This window comes from Monodelphis domestica, chromosome 5 (genome assembly GCF_027887165.1).
Source record: "Monodelphis domestica isolate mMonDom1 chromosome 5, mMonDom1.pri, whole genome shotgun sequence".
NCBI classification, from domain to species: domain Eukaryota; kingdom Metazoa; phylum Chordata; class Mammalia; order Didelphimorphia; family Didelphidae; genus Monodelphis; species Monodelphis domestica.
In genome coordinates, this window is record NC_077231.1 from 265069007 (window position 1) to 265084413 (window position 15407).

Consider the following 15407-nt stretch of genomic DNA (forward strand, 5'->3'; position numbering starts at 1 on the left):
GAAGAACTAATTCTTGGCAAATGTCCTCAAGTTTTCTAGTAAAAATGTGGAGTGTGACTCTCAGCTAAGAGGGTTGGGGAAGGTTGAAATTCCTGTGAATTCTGAGGCAGGGTGAAAATGAAAAAGGAATAATCATAGTGGTGAGTGGGATAGTTAATTAAAGAGATGTAAAAATATTGTCTGATCTCAGCAAAGCCCCAATTGAGATTGTAGCACATAAATTATAGAAAACCTAGTTATTACTATCATCTTTTTAAGTAATATTACTATTATACTTTTTAAGGCTTTTATATTTTTATTGCTAAGGTTTTGTTTTCTTTTGTTTTTTTGTTTGGAACTGTTATTTCATTGGCATAAGAAAATACCAGTAAAGAAATTCTCTCTATCTATGTACATCAATAACTTCTCTCCATCTTATGGTATTATACAGTTGCATTGGGGCATTTGAAGGTTAAGTGAATTTCTCAGGCTACCCAAGTCAGTGGGTAGTACAGGTAGGTAGGTCTTAAACTTGATTTTACTTCACTCCAAGGGAAACTGTATCAGTGATGCCATTCCGCCTTTCTCTTGCTAGTTTAAATCAAGTTTTTTTTTTTAAATATAGTAAGAAGAAGAAAAGTTTCCAAAGGTGATACTTCTGGCTTTAGCATTATTTTAAAGCCAATTGAAGAGATCATAATTTCTTGAATTTACTGTTGGGTTAAAGAGAAGAGGGTATCCAAAAGTACTTGAATATGTTTATTTTACAGAATTAAAATTGCAGTGACATTTAATTTTAAAAACTTGAATATTAAAACATCAAATTGTCTGAAATCTTCCTTTCCTGAATACATTTTCTAGTGAGGGAATTCCTTTATTAAATAGCTCTTCATTTTTTCTGATAATTTTCTGATAATTAAAATGCCAACTTACATTTAGATGCATGTTCTACAGCTTTAAGAATTGAGCTATTGGTTCAAGAATAACTGAGGTCATTCTCTTACCACACAGATAGAAGGTTCCAGTTGAATCAGTGGTATTCCTTTACCATACTGTTCACATCCTTGATTATATAGAGCCAGCATGATGGAGTATTCAAGAAAATCAGGGATGATTTCCTATTTCTGACACTATTTGACCATGATTAGATCATCTGACTTTTCTAATCCTTTTCTTTCCACATTGCTCTTCAGTACACTGAAAAATGGCTATGGGTTTACTTTGCTTCCTGTCAAAACAGAACCAGCAAATAATTTCTTTTTTAATTTCATTTTATCCCACAGCATCATGTAAACAAAAGGCCTCAAGCATTTGGAGAAGGGATGCATGTGTGAACTTAGTGGGATGCATGTTGGTTCTCTATGAAACATCTATTAAAGTGGACATTCCCAAAACATTGGCTTCTGGTATAGCAGAGAGGATTTTTTCATACAAAAAATCTCTTAGTGAATTCTTATGTATCAGTAAAGTTTTTTCTACTTTTAATAAGTTATCTAATTCAGTGTATAATGAGAAAAGTACAGCATTCAAACACTACAGTACAATGAGGAAATACTTGCCTTGTGTAGACATGCACCATGCTATAAAGATTTTATGAAGTTACTGATTACATCAAAAAGCACTTCAGTTGTTCTCCAACTTAAAAAAAAAAGCTAATAAAGATAAACCAGAGAACACAATCACACTTCTCTTAACAAATACTTGTGAAAATTAATGTCTGTTAACTTATTCCAAGAATTCAAACAAATATCTCAGGAACACTCTAACTTAAATCACTAACAAAAACCATCAAGCACAGAGTTCATGTTGGCTTTTCTTTGCTATGAGTCATTCTTATTTTTCTCTTGATTATTTTTTATTCCTTTCTTTTGGTGAAAGATCTTAAAGTTTGGCGTACTGATCCTGGTTCCATCTTCGACATTGATCCATTGGAAGACAATATTCAGTCTAGGAGTCTACATATGCTTTCTGGTATTACTCATATTTTGAGTTCTTCCATCTTGGCATGGTTTGATCCTGAAAATGAAACCCTTTATACACATTCAGATTCAATTTGTCCACTGTGTGCTTTAAAACTGATTTTTTAAAAATCATGATTTTGAAATGAATTATTATTTATAGTTACATATGACCTGAGGATAGGTTTTACTCATTGATGTAAGTGAAACTTGATAAAAGCACTTTTATTAAAAACTAGATTACAGTGTCCTATTATTCTTAGATTCAGTCAAAAGAGTATATAGTTTGCATTCATCTGTTTTTTATTTATAAATATGATTTCAGGAGGCTTTGTGGGTTCACAGATGCAGTTATTTGATTTTCACTAAACTTTTGAGACATAAACTAGGTTTGGATTTTGAAATACACTGTAACAATGTTTTAAAATCCTGTTGTAAGAATTTCAGATGAAATAGTATCAAGATCTTTTATTACCTGGATAATCGCTTAAAATAAAATAGAATTTATTCTTGGTCACATTCAGAAGGATGCAATGTTTAAGCATTTAAAAGCACAACCTTTATTTTCAAACTGCCCTGAAAGTTTACCCTCAGCCTTTGATTATCTCAAAAGGAATAGCTTATGGGTAAGCTTTATGTGAGTTTTAACTTATTCTGTCATCTCTAAGTTAAAGGTACAGGAAGTTCAAGTTTATAGTGATAACATTTCTCAGAAATTGTCACTTTGCATTTTAGGCTTTCAGACTGCGGTGGTTTGACAGTCAGTGCAAAAAATGCAATGAGCAAAGTAGATCATTAAGACCAAGAATATACATACTTCTTGTTAGATTTGACTATTGACTTTGATCATATGAACAGTCATAGATCAAAATCCTCTTGCAGTCAATTTTATCAATGCAGGCAGCCAGATTCCAGAAAATAAAGACAGAGAATGAAGCAACAACCTTTGTGGATCTGGGACTGTGTTTTGTTACCACTGATTATTTGGGAGAAATTCAGATTGTCATCAGTGTTTCCCTAATGCGAAAAAGAAAAAAAAAACATTCTTTCTTCCCTAAAGCCACCATAAAATAAGGTAGACAAATAATGACAATAATTCTAGAATCATTTGCAAGATGACAGTACATTGAAAAGAGTGTTGCCTCTGTTGTTAGAGGATTTAGGTTCAAATCCTGAATCTTCCACTTAATACCCATGTGACCATGGCTGAGTTTTTATGTTCCGCCTCAATTTTTTTTTATGTACAAAATGAAGACGTTAAAGTGATTTACTTCTGTAGTCCTTTTAGTTCTGTCTCTGATACTGAATTCACTGGTTCTTGGGAGTAGAAAGTAGGACTTGAGAATCCAAATTCCAGTATTAGATTTTTTTTTATGCTGAATTTTTATTTTTGTCTATTTCTGTCTGTTCTTCACTTGTGTAACCATACACATAATCATTCTTTCCCTTCAATGTAGAAAAGGCAAGTCTCTACAGTAGACATCGATCTCATTCAACCAGTACCCTGGGTGTAGGACTGGGGGATGACAAGTCAGAAATCTCTGAGACAAACCCTAGCTTTTCCTTCTGCAGTGAGATAACAAGACCATCTGACGAAGAAGGTATCAGATCTGTCCTCGGTAGAATAATTCATAGATGCTTTCTGGAATTATGCATGACTCTATTGTTAACACATCTGCACATCTTAATAGTGTATAACTCTTGACTGTTGTGGAATTTGGAAACTTGACCCCAGCATGCATTTTGGCACATGCCTTCCTTATTTCACTTGTGTGTTGTTACTGAAGGTAGAGGTCTAATGAACTGAAGGCCTTCCCTACAGCCATCACTCTCAAAATTTGTTGGGTTCATTTGTTTCAGGACTTTATGACTGACATGAATGTTGAACATTGGTGTGTACTAAATAGGTACAAAGGCAATATCAAAACTGTTCAGGAAATGATGCCTAATTTATTTGTGATTTTCAACAAGAAAGTCTACATAACAACATTTAAATGACTGAGCGGTTTCTAAATATGGGAAGGGATGTGAGAATAGGTGTAAAAAGTAACCAGTGAGAAGTAAGAATTGTAATCACAAATAAAAGTATAGTTATTGCTATTTTGATTTTTTTCAGTCACAGTAAGTTAAAGTATTTCTTCCTTTCTGCCCTTCCCTTTGTCAGTCTCTTCTACAACCTAATTCTTTCCCTCACCTCTTATGAAATTGTATTTATTTTGGGGAGTACAATGGGTTTTTCTTCTTTTTAATAGGAGGGTCTCAAAAATAATGCTTCACATAGAGAGATTCAAAAGAATTAATCTCTGTGTATAGAATATGAGACATAAGAACAAATGGCGGGGCAGACATTTTAGATGTTGGTGGCTTCCAAAGCCACCTTTTTTCTTTTTCAAATTGTTCTATTGGGTAGCCATCTACTTTGCCCTTACTTACGACTGCTCCTGTTGGATTTCTGTATATGGCATATCTGTCACATTCATTACTCCACCACCAACCAAGCTGTACCCTTGTGATGCCTTGCTAATTTAATTTCCATTCTAATAAATAGACATCAAACTAGATAAAAAAGGTAGTTAAAAACCTAGTGAGATATTTTATACCAGGAGCACATGACTTAGGCTCCCAACTAGATTTTGTACCTGCAAATGTTCATATGTATCCAGGGAATCTTCCTCCATTTATTTTACTTAAGTAAACTATGACATTTGCACAACAAGTTGGTGACATGGAGACATCTTTCTGTCTCTAATGAAATAATCAAATGTGTGCATTCTGACTTTAAAAAATTGTGAGTCTCATTTGTTGCTTTTAAAGAGTAATTTGAAGAATTCTAATCATTTCCCATAAAATCATTGGGTTTTGGTTTTTGTTGGTGTTGTTGTTTTTGCTTTTACCATTGTTTTGGAGGTTTTCATGACATAAAAGCAGAGTTAACAAAGGAACCTAAAAATGAAAGCAATTCTTTTGAATTTCTGCTGGTGAGGCTCCAGGGATGGAAGCCAGAACCCCTGCCTTTTTGGTTGCTTTGAAACTGAGCATCTCTTATGTCTGTGCTGGGCTCTGATGAGGAGGTGTTGATTGAAGTCACTGCAGCCTTGATGCTTTCAGGTAATGACAGTGTTTTGGTATCCTTTGGTTTTCTCTGGACAACCCATCAAACATATTTATTTAAGAGCATGTACTGAAAATTGAAGACAGTTTTTAAAACAAAGCTTCATAGCTGGTCAGAGAAGAAAGGAAAAGCCTAGGTATGCAGGATCTATAGTTTCAGATATATTTGATTCTAACATAGTGAGGAATTTTCATGGCCTTGTTTCTTTTTGGGAGATGATTGTTTCTTTTTGGGAGATGATTTTATAGATAAATATTAAATTATGATTTTGTATGGTAAAATTTATTTTAATATAGAAAAATAATTCTAAAAATTGCATTTCTTTCTTTACTTCTTGATATCTAGAAATATCTTCTCCTTTCCCCTTATTGGTTCTAGACAAAAGAGACTCTTCTTAGGTCCTAAAAGAAATCTATTTTATTTTTTAAATTAAAGGGCATGAGCTTCAGGTTTATTGGACCATTACAGAACAGAGGAAATCTTGATTGTTAGCATAAAAAGTTAAGCCATCAGGCTTCTTTGCTTTTGAGTCTTTGATGCAAATGTATCTCAGTTTGAACTTTCCCATTTGGCTTTCATGAACATTCATTCACACATAGAGGATTTCTCTATTGTTTTAGTTATGTCTTTTATGATATTTTTCCATCTTGCTTTGATTGTGGAATGTTTTCATTTTCCAGTATGACTTGGTTGCTTTGGGAGCTGCTCTTTTAGTCTCAGTTCTATCGTTTAATGTCTTAGATTTCCAAACGGTTTACATTTTAGGCCCCATTGCATCGCTTTGATACAATAAAAGAGAATTTATTTAAACCTCATACAGTTTTTTCAAATTCTGGAATCTTCTTATTTTTAATGATCTTAGTTGTCTTTTGCCATTAGATTGGCTTAACATGTTTAGATCTGACATGCTATTTCTTTGGTAGAATTCTACCTAATGGTTTCCTCCCTGAAGACTTTCTTTGATGTCTCGATTTTTGTTTTTCATCAACTTGCTTATATGAGGCATTTGACTCCTAGTTCTATTTGAAATCTAACACAGTGTTTTTTCCCTCTTTAGTTAAAAGCAATTTTACATTTACCTTCCATTCTTTTATTTGCTTCTGTTTGTCAATGTAAGAGGGTTTTAGGAGTGGGGTAAGGGAAGGTTGTAGCAATATTACTGGGAATGAGAAACAGAAAAACTTTACAAAGTTGATATTTTATCATTTCTAGTATTTCAGTTTTGAAAAAAAATGGGAGTTAGGGTAAATAGGGAGGGGAAAACCTCTTCTCTGATGTAGTTGGCCCAAAGAAACTCCTATTTTCTGTGACAATTCAAACTATCCTTCCATCAGTCCCTTTAAAGTTAGTTTTCTGCAAAATCAATCAGTCAATAAACATTTAATAAGGACCTACTATGTGCCAGGTAGGCAGCTTGGTAGCACAGTGGCCTGAAATCAGGAAGACTCATCTTCATGAATTCAAATCCAATCTCACATGACTCCTAGTTGTGTGACCCTGGGCAAGTCACTTAACCAAATGAGGTGGAGAAGAGCAGGGCATTGATATTTTTTCCAAGAAAAGTGTAAATGGATTCACAGAGAATCAGACATGCCTAAATAACAACAACAAATGTGTGATGTCAGATACTTTGCTAAGCTTTGGGATCCAAAGAAAGAGAAATTGTCCTTCTCTCACAGGACACAGAGTCTAATGAGGGGGACAGCATGTGAATAACTGTATACTAACAAGATCCATAAAGTACAAGTTGGTGGTAATCCATAGAAGGAAGGAATTAGATTTAAGTCTCTTGTTCCAGGAAGAGTAAAGAGACCAATCTCTTTGGATCACTGTGTACATAGAGTAGAGAGTAGAAGGTTTAAGAAGACTGGAAAGGTAGAGGGGGGGCCCTTCACAAAGGTGTCTGAATGTCAGGCAGGTAATTTTATATTTGGAAGTGATAGAGATTTACAAGCACAGTCTTCATTCTCTGCAATTTTTTTTTTGCCTCAAAATATGCTCCCTATTATATCTTAGTTAACTAAGGAATAATATTAATGGCTCTGTAGCATTCTCAAGAACTACCAAGAGTGATGCAAAACATTATGAATCAGTATATATTAGAATAGCAGTGGGAAAAACAAATCCTATAATATAGGAACCATTGTAGGATTGCTTTAAGGATCAAATGGGCTAAGACATAGTGTGCTCTATAAATGTCACTATTTATAATCAAGAAAATCTGATTTTGAAGCAATCAAGAAACATTTTTAAGAGCTGAACCAGTGTGACAGTGGGCAGTGGAGGACAAGCTAGGAGACCACCCCCCCACACACACAAGCACAAACACACCCTCCATTTTGAATAAATTGCATTCCCTAATTGTTGACCAATCAGCTTCTTTACTGACTTCCAAAAAAGATTCTGCCTTCTATGATATTACAGATGGCAAGATATACAGTAAAAGTATCTCAGCTTTGTCATTTCTTGATGCATAAAAGCTACTGAAAAATTCTTAACACAAGGAAATGACATTTTGGTATTTGTATTTAAGGTCGATCTTCAAATTTATGAAAAATGAAAGAATTGATATATTCAAGACCAAATTTTCTTGGTGCTGAAAAATTGCAGTGGAAATTGAAATTTTTCTTAATGAAATTCTATTAATGCAACCACACTCGGTTTCTATTTAATTATCCAACAAGTCTGTGACAAGCATGACCTAAACTAAAGCCTTCCAATTAGCATTGTAAACCCCCGAGGGAAGAAAGCCCCAAATCATAGTGATGAAATCCAAAGGGTCTGTGGAGAATAGTAGCAGGAAGTGTCATAAGTTTTCTATTCTAAATGTGAAGTTGGAAAAAGAACAAAATACTAATGAAAAGAGTTTGTTTGCTCAGAGGAGCACATGCGTCTTTCATTAATTTTTCCAGATTTGTTCAAAGCCTTCCACATGTATATATGTAGGAAAGTTTTGATCTTAAAACTTGAAAATAATTATATCCTGAAAAATATTTTTTCCTATTTGGGTGGGTCAATTGGGTAAGCAAAGTCTGGGTATTCTGTTTTTAAGTGTCTAAAGAAGTCCTTAAACCAGAAAGAGATCTTGTTACAACCATCTTCGTATTCCTGGTTTTCATGGGAGTTTTAAGAGATAAGAAAAATAATGTTGTTTTTTTAAAGGTAAAAAGTAACTTTCAAAAGATGTTTTTAGCCCAAACACATACAAATGCAACCAGATAAGCTATTAAATCAGGTAATTAAGTATATCTGGATATGTTGCATCTAGTTTGGGAAATTATCTTACCACTTCCAGGCACCCTTCTTTCATCCGGGCTCTCCCACTTACCAGCAGACCACAGTGGAATTGAACTTGGCTGATTTGTTTTTGGCTTCACAAAAAGATATATAAAAGTACCTGATATTAGGCAAGGTGTTGGCTCATTATGGAGCACCTGTTTTGAAGTTGCTTAGGCTGGTTCTTATCTGGATTCTGTGCCAATGATTAGAATCTTTCCTGGGTTTTTGGTTCATTTTTGTCTTGTGACTTTGCCTCAGTGGTTGGTCCTTGCCACGCCATCATCCTTTTAATTTTTTCTTCTATATTCTCTTGTTGATTGGTTTCACTGATAATGTAATGGGTTATTCCTGGTCCCTTAGTCCAGTGCTTATCTAAGGCCCTTCCTAACTTCTCTATTTCTTTAGACTGAGAGCCTGTTGTGATTGGGCTCCTGAGTCTCAGCCAAAATCTTACCTTCTACATAAAAGCCTTTCTGGGTACTCCTTAATGTTTGTGTCTTATTTCTGTGACAATATCCAGTTAATAGTGTTTTTACCTTTTTCTTAATACAGTTGTCTGCAAGTTGACTATTCCCTTAGACTATGAACTCCTTGAGAACTGGGGCTGTAATTGTCTTTCTTCACAAATGCTTGTTGACCTGATTTATGGGGGACCTAACTTTGATCCCTCCCTCTCAGGACTTCCTAGAGGTCTATATGGCATCCCTAGTCACTGAGGATCACACTTTTATATTTGGAAGACCTTAGAGGCTCTCATCCCTCCCCAAAATGAAGAGCCTGAAGCCCAAGAAGGTTTAGAGACTAGTCCAACTTTATAAATACATATATTACAGGTTAGAAGCAGGTTGCATCTGAGTCCTTTGATTCTAGAAATATTTTTCTTTCCACTATAACATCCACTTTGCTTCTTGCCTCCATGCTCACATTGGTTTTAGAACTTGTACCCTACGTATGATTCGTCATCTGTATGTCATTAAAAAAATCCAATGCTCTGTAATTAGCATTATATCTGACTAATAATATAACAAGCACTCATATGCTACACACATGATTAATTAGGTGTATAAATGTAGTGAAATTATATCTATCTATAATTATATCAAAATATCCTACTGGATGGGATTGATTACACATACTATTATATTTGCTTAATATACTACAGTTTACAAGCACAAATAAGATCATAGAATTTCATCAGGAAGGAGCCTCAGAGACCACTGAGATCTTTTCCCCTCATTTTATAAATAAGTTAATTTATAGAGAATTTAAATGATACACAACTAGTCACTTAACTAATAGGTATCTGAAGAGAGGTTTGAACTCATTTCTTTCTGACTCCCAGTCTAGCACTCCATACATTACACCATGCTCATAGTACTGGATTTTCTTTTACATGTACTAACTTTTAGTCTTAAAATAGCTTTGTCCAAAAGATATGATATGTGATATTGAATGAGATAAAATTATTTGGTTTGCAAAGAGCCACATAAATTTTAGCTGTCATCCATCATTGTCATCATCATCATCATCACCATCATCCTTATTCTCATCTTTATTTTGGAGAGGTAGCACATGCCAATGATTTGTGGATTTTATTTCTTTTGACTGGAAGAGCTTGTACGCAGCTGGCAGAAAGACCATATTAATTTTTAGATGCTATTGCTGTTTCCCCTAGATTTGGGCCCCTTTCATATTTAGTCTAGTGAATGAAAGGGGATATAAACCTATATCTTCCCCTAATCCTTTTTCATTGGATGCCACTCTTCTTATCAATATCTTACCTATTCACTTGATTGCTCCTAAGCAATATAGGGAAATTTCTCCAATTGATGAGCACAAGTGAGAAAGTTGACATTGAATTTTTTTAGTCAGTTCTCATCCTTTTCAGTTCCCCTTCTTTTTTGTAGGATCCTTTTGTTTCCACAAAATCTTTGCCTTAGAAAGTTGGCCTTTTGCCTTGGCTAGATGTTAGCTTTTGTTTTTCAGGTTGAAATCAATGGATCTGACTTTGAAAAACTCAAGGGGTCTCAGGCCCTCTGTCAGTTAATCAGTTAAATCTTTATTTATTTTTTCTTTTGTGTCAGCTATTATACAAGGTTCAGGGATAAAAAGACAAAATTCAAACAATCCTTGTTCTTGAGGAGTTTACATTCTCTAGGAGGAGACATGTACATACAAAAATATTTACAAAGTAACTATACACAAGACAGAAAAGAAATATAGTACAAGGTTATTTCAGATCTCCCTCAGCAGCCCGTAAGCTTTGAGTTCTAAAAGCTCTTGTACTTGGCAGATAGTCTCTTTCCTTGCTGTTTTACCTGAAGAATGCTCTTCTACCTGCTGACCCAGCCTTGGGAAACATCCTCTTCTTTGCTTCTCTGCTCCCTGTGTAGGAATGACTATGTAGTCTCCACCAGATTTCTCTCCTTGGTTTCCAGGCTAAGCACAACACAATCAACTATTGAAGAACTTGAAGCTCTGATGTTGAATGCTGAACTTATCCTCTTTGCCCTGGTTGGTTCAAAATTAATTCTTTTAAACACTTTTCAAGTCAAATACAGTCTTTACAATGAATGACATTGGCTTTTGGACTAGCTCTGACATCTGGAACTCCTCTTTTGTGAAGGTCTTATCATCTAAGATCCCACGTCTAAGATATCTTAGAAGAGATGGTGGGCTTCTGGAGGACAAGGACTATCTTTTGTCCCCCTTTGTATCCCCAGAGTTAGCACAGTGCCTGGCACATAGGAAGCACTTAAAATGTTTATTGATTGATCAGTTGGTTGAAGAGGATCTTAACTGCTTGGACGATTTAAGATCCCAAGGTTCTCCACAAGGAAGGGTCCTAATCAAGTGGCATCTAATTGGGCTACTTTGCCTGTTCCAACTCTGTGTCAGTGGTAGCCCCTTCACCAGGTGCTAGTTTTTGTCTCATTTCTTCCTTGCTCATAAGTAGAACCAAGAGCACTGTGCTCTGGCATTGATAGATTATAAATCCAGTGCTAGAAGGGAGCTCAGAGGACATCTAGTATAACCTTATTTTACAGAAGAAGAAACCAAGTCTGAAGGAGTTGATTTTAAGTACATCACAAAGGTCATAATAAGCACTAAATCCTAGGATTTGAACCCAAGTCCTCTAACTTTAGAAGCAATATTTTTTTTCCCCTACTGTAGTATCCTTTCCTGATCCTTCCCTTTTGTTCAGATTTTCAGGTGCTGGAGTTGTTCCAATCCCTTCTTCCAAGAGACTTCTTTTTAGTTCTTAGCTTTAACATAAAATAAGAAGACAAAATTCTTGGAGTATAGAGAACAACGAATCGACCAACAAGAATTGTTTTAAGTGCCTACTATATGTCAAGTTCTGTGCTAAGAGCTTAGGATGCAAATACAAAGAATGAAATAATTTCTGCTGGCAAGGAATTTATATAAAAATACAAAATATCCAATATATTCATCTCACAGAGTCAAAAATATCTGGTAACACCAGCTAACAGAGTTCAAATTAAGTGACCAGTGCAAGGCCTCACAGCTTGGATGTGGTAGAATCATATATTATTGTAATCTGTCAAATATTTTCTGTTGCATGTCCCATGCTTTTTTCAGCACACACAGCTGCTGTAGTAAGCCTTTCCACCACGTGTACCTAGTGCCAAATTTTGAGCTTCTGAGATCCCTTAAGAGACATTAGACATTAGGATAGATTATTCTGATGGACCACATGCATGTATGAATTTAAAATCTGTAACAAATGCAAGGTAGGCAATAATTTTCATTTAATATATTCTCCGGATATCTATTATATTTAATAATGGTCTATTAGGAAGTTATTTCATTCCATTTGCATGTTCCATAGCTCCATAAAAGAGCCTGGGCCCTGGGTTAGTTAGGAAGCATTAGAAAGAAAATTGCATGCAGGATTTTGTCACAGGTGGCATTACCCTTAAGGAAAGTGAAAAGCTTATCATGAGCTGGCTGCTTCTCTAACTTTCCTCTGTCCATGGTGAAAAATCAGGTCAGGTGGAATGCTTAAATAGTCCAAACTTCTTTTCCAAGTCTCTTGAATCCCACTGATAGCTCACCCCCTGCCTGAAAATGTACACTTTGGACAAAGCTATCACTCTCTTTGGGTGCACTCAGTTTGGATTGGAAGGGAGTATTGTTGCTGTTTAGGAATCCAAAATTATAAGGAGACTTTGGTGTGTCATCTTCTAATGACAATCTCATTTCTTTTTGTGGGACTTGTTATGGTCACAGAGTGGGAAATTTATCCTACTTTGAACTGCTAAAATGACACCCTAGAGAAGCAAAACCGAGGGGAAAGAATGAGAAACAGAATTCAAACTTAACATAGGGATAAATTGGACATGTTAAAGGAAATTTAATGTCCAGATTTAAGAGTTTGTTATCCAGCTCTACTCAGAGAAAATAATAGTGCAGTTAAAAGGGCACAAGAGGTCCATTAGGTTGTGAGCTTATTTTTTGTCTTTCTTTTTTTTTGTATCACTAGAGCTTAACATAGTGTCTGGCAGATTGGTGGTTATTGCTTTTGTTGAGTTGTTTTCTGACTCTTTGTGACCCAAAGAGAGTAATAGCTTTGTCCAATGCATACATCTACAGTGAGCAATAAATTACTTTTGACGAGGGGCAAGCTTTTGGTGCAATGAAAGAGACTCAGAAAATAAGTTTGGATTATTTAAGTAACTGAGGTTTCCTTGGCAAAGATATTAGAGAGATTTGCCTTTTCTCCAGCAATTTTGTTACACAGCTAGTAAGTGTCTGATACTGGATTTGAACTCAGGTCTTCCTGACTTTAGTCCTGATGTTTTATCTATTGTACCGCTTAGCTATCCTGCTGGCAAATAGTAGGTACCTATTAGATGTTTATTGACTGAGTTTAGATTCTATTTACTACCTTATTATTTTCTATGAATCTCACTTTCCTCATCTGTAAAATGGTGAGGATATTCAGACAGATATTTCCTGTCTCACTAAATTTTTATAAAGGAAGCTGTTTGAGGTATTTTGCTCATTGTTCTAGTTGTTTTCTTCCTGTTCTCTTATCTATTGGTTGAGGTTCTTCTCTGTTCCTGGGGTAGAAGAAATGCTGTTCCAGGCTTATAGCATCCCCACAGGGAAGATGGATCTTAGGAAAGATTAGGGAATTACTGACCTACCCTTCTTTGAAATGCCTTAGAGGGAGTGTTATTTTTTTAAATTATTTAATTGATTAATTTAGAGTATTTTTCCAGGATTACAAAAATCATGTTCTTTTCCTCCCCTTCCTCCTTACCCCCCTCCCATAGCCGACGCACAATTCCACTGGGTTTTACATGTGTCATTAGTCAAGATCTATTTCCATATTATTAATATTTGCACCAGGGTGATCATTTAGAGTTTATAACCACAGTCATATCCCCATTGACCCATGTGATTAGGCAGTTGTTTTTCTTCTGTGTTTCTACTCCCACAGATCTTCCTCTGAATGTGGATAGAGGATTTGAACAAAAGGCAACATGTCCCAGCCTAGTTTAGATATCTTTAGGCCTGGACTATTTCTTCTTGACCTTAGAAGACCAAGGGAATTAGGGACAATTAATTACTTCCTATAGAAATATTACTAATAAATAATACAATTTAATATTAATTTTCCTTGGATGTTTTAAAAAAAGGGTCCCTCTCTCTCCCACATGGGAAGTCCATTTAACCAGATGCTAAAATGGATTTTCACAGAAGAATACGAAAGGCAGTTTTTCAAAAAAACCATTTGGACATGATGTAACTTTAATCCTTTCAGGTCACATTGTATTTACAAGATGCTCTATTGGGAGTTGAAACATGAAACTCATTGAATATATTGCACAAACCCAAAGGTCTCTCTTAGTAAGGAGGCTTCCATTATGAGCCAAGTGCTAAGCTTCTTCCCAACTGCAGTATTAGTACCTTGGTAATGATGTTTGGAGTTTACCCAATTGGGATCTATCACAATCACTTAATGCTTATTTTAAAACTAACATGCCTCCTCCACTGTAGTCATTTTTCAGTTGCATTTCATTAACGTCATCATAATTGTTTCATGGGGGATTCTTTGTCCTTCTCAACAACTTTGGAACCTCTTTGATGTGTATTAAATGAGATGTACAAAACTATAGCCATATGTTAGAAAATATGAAAATGATTCTTTGGGGCTATGCACTATAAAATATGCCTTTTTTGAAGTGTACTTACCCCTTATTCAAGATAAAAACAGCACAGATCCATGGCAGCAGTTCTCAAACTGTCTCCTCTTAGCTATGCTTTGTCTCTAAAGTCCTCTCTTCAACTCTCTTGTTTCTTGATCATTATGCAGAGTTTTAGCACTGTGGACTACTCCTTCCTACTCTTTTAAGCTTTAATGGTGCCATTGTCTCCTGGTTCACCTCCTACCTCCCCAAACTTCCATATTTCTCATTGTTTCCCCTAGTTTTTAAATGTGATCTGTACCCCAAAGATCTGTCCTTGGTTCTTCTCTGACCTTTCCCACTACAATATGAATCCCTCCCATGACTAAAAAAACTGCTTCTGTGCAAATGACCTCCAAATCTCCATCTCTATCCTTTCCTCTTTTAAGCTCTAGACTTCTACTTCGCACTATTGGCAGAGTCACCCCACCTTAAATTCCACTTCAAGGCTACCACCTAAAAACTCCTAAATAATGTTCTTTCTCCTTATAAATATGTTCCTTCTCCTTTCACCATTTCTGTCTAGGGAACCACCATTCATGATGTTTGTAAATTTGACCACGCTTCTTAATCTAGTTAATGATCAAGACTTCTGAAATTTCTCTTACAACTTTCCCCTCTTCTCTCCTACCATTCCCCACCTCCAACCCTATCATCATTATAACCTACCTGGACCATAAATTGTTTCCAGATCTTCCTCCCTCTGCTTCAGCTCATGCTCCCTTGGATTAATGATACTTTATACCTCTGCACAGCAGCAGTATAAACAATCACAGTTTCAAAATCTTCAGTGAGTGACTGTTGCCTGTCAAATCAAGTTAATCCTTTTTTTTGGTCTGACCTTCAGTCAATCAATCAATA

The 15407-nt window shown here is 35.5% G+C and overlaps 1 protein-coding gene across 5 annotated transcripts in view; it reads left to right on the forward strand.

The window, feature by feature from the left end:
* Window positions 1–15407, forward strand: part of NEBL (nebulette) — a 479586-nt gene that overhangs the window by 446268 nt on the left and 17911 nt on the right. For 3 of the 5 annotated variants that reach the window (XM_056800135.1, XM_007504892.3, XM_016426368.2), the window contains 2 exons: window positions 1858–1950; window positions 3395–3538. The exons of the other annotated variants lie outside the window; for them this stretch is intronic. In XM_056800135.1, the coding sequence (XP_056656113.1) occupies window positions 1858–1950; window positions 3395–3538 (237 nt within the window). The remainder of the gene's footprint in view (window positions 1–1857; window positions 1951–3394; window positions 3539–15407) is intronic. 5 annotated transcript variants of the gene reach the window in all.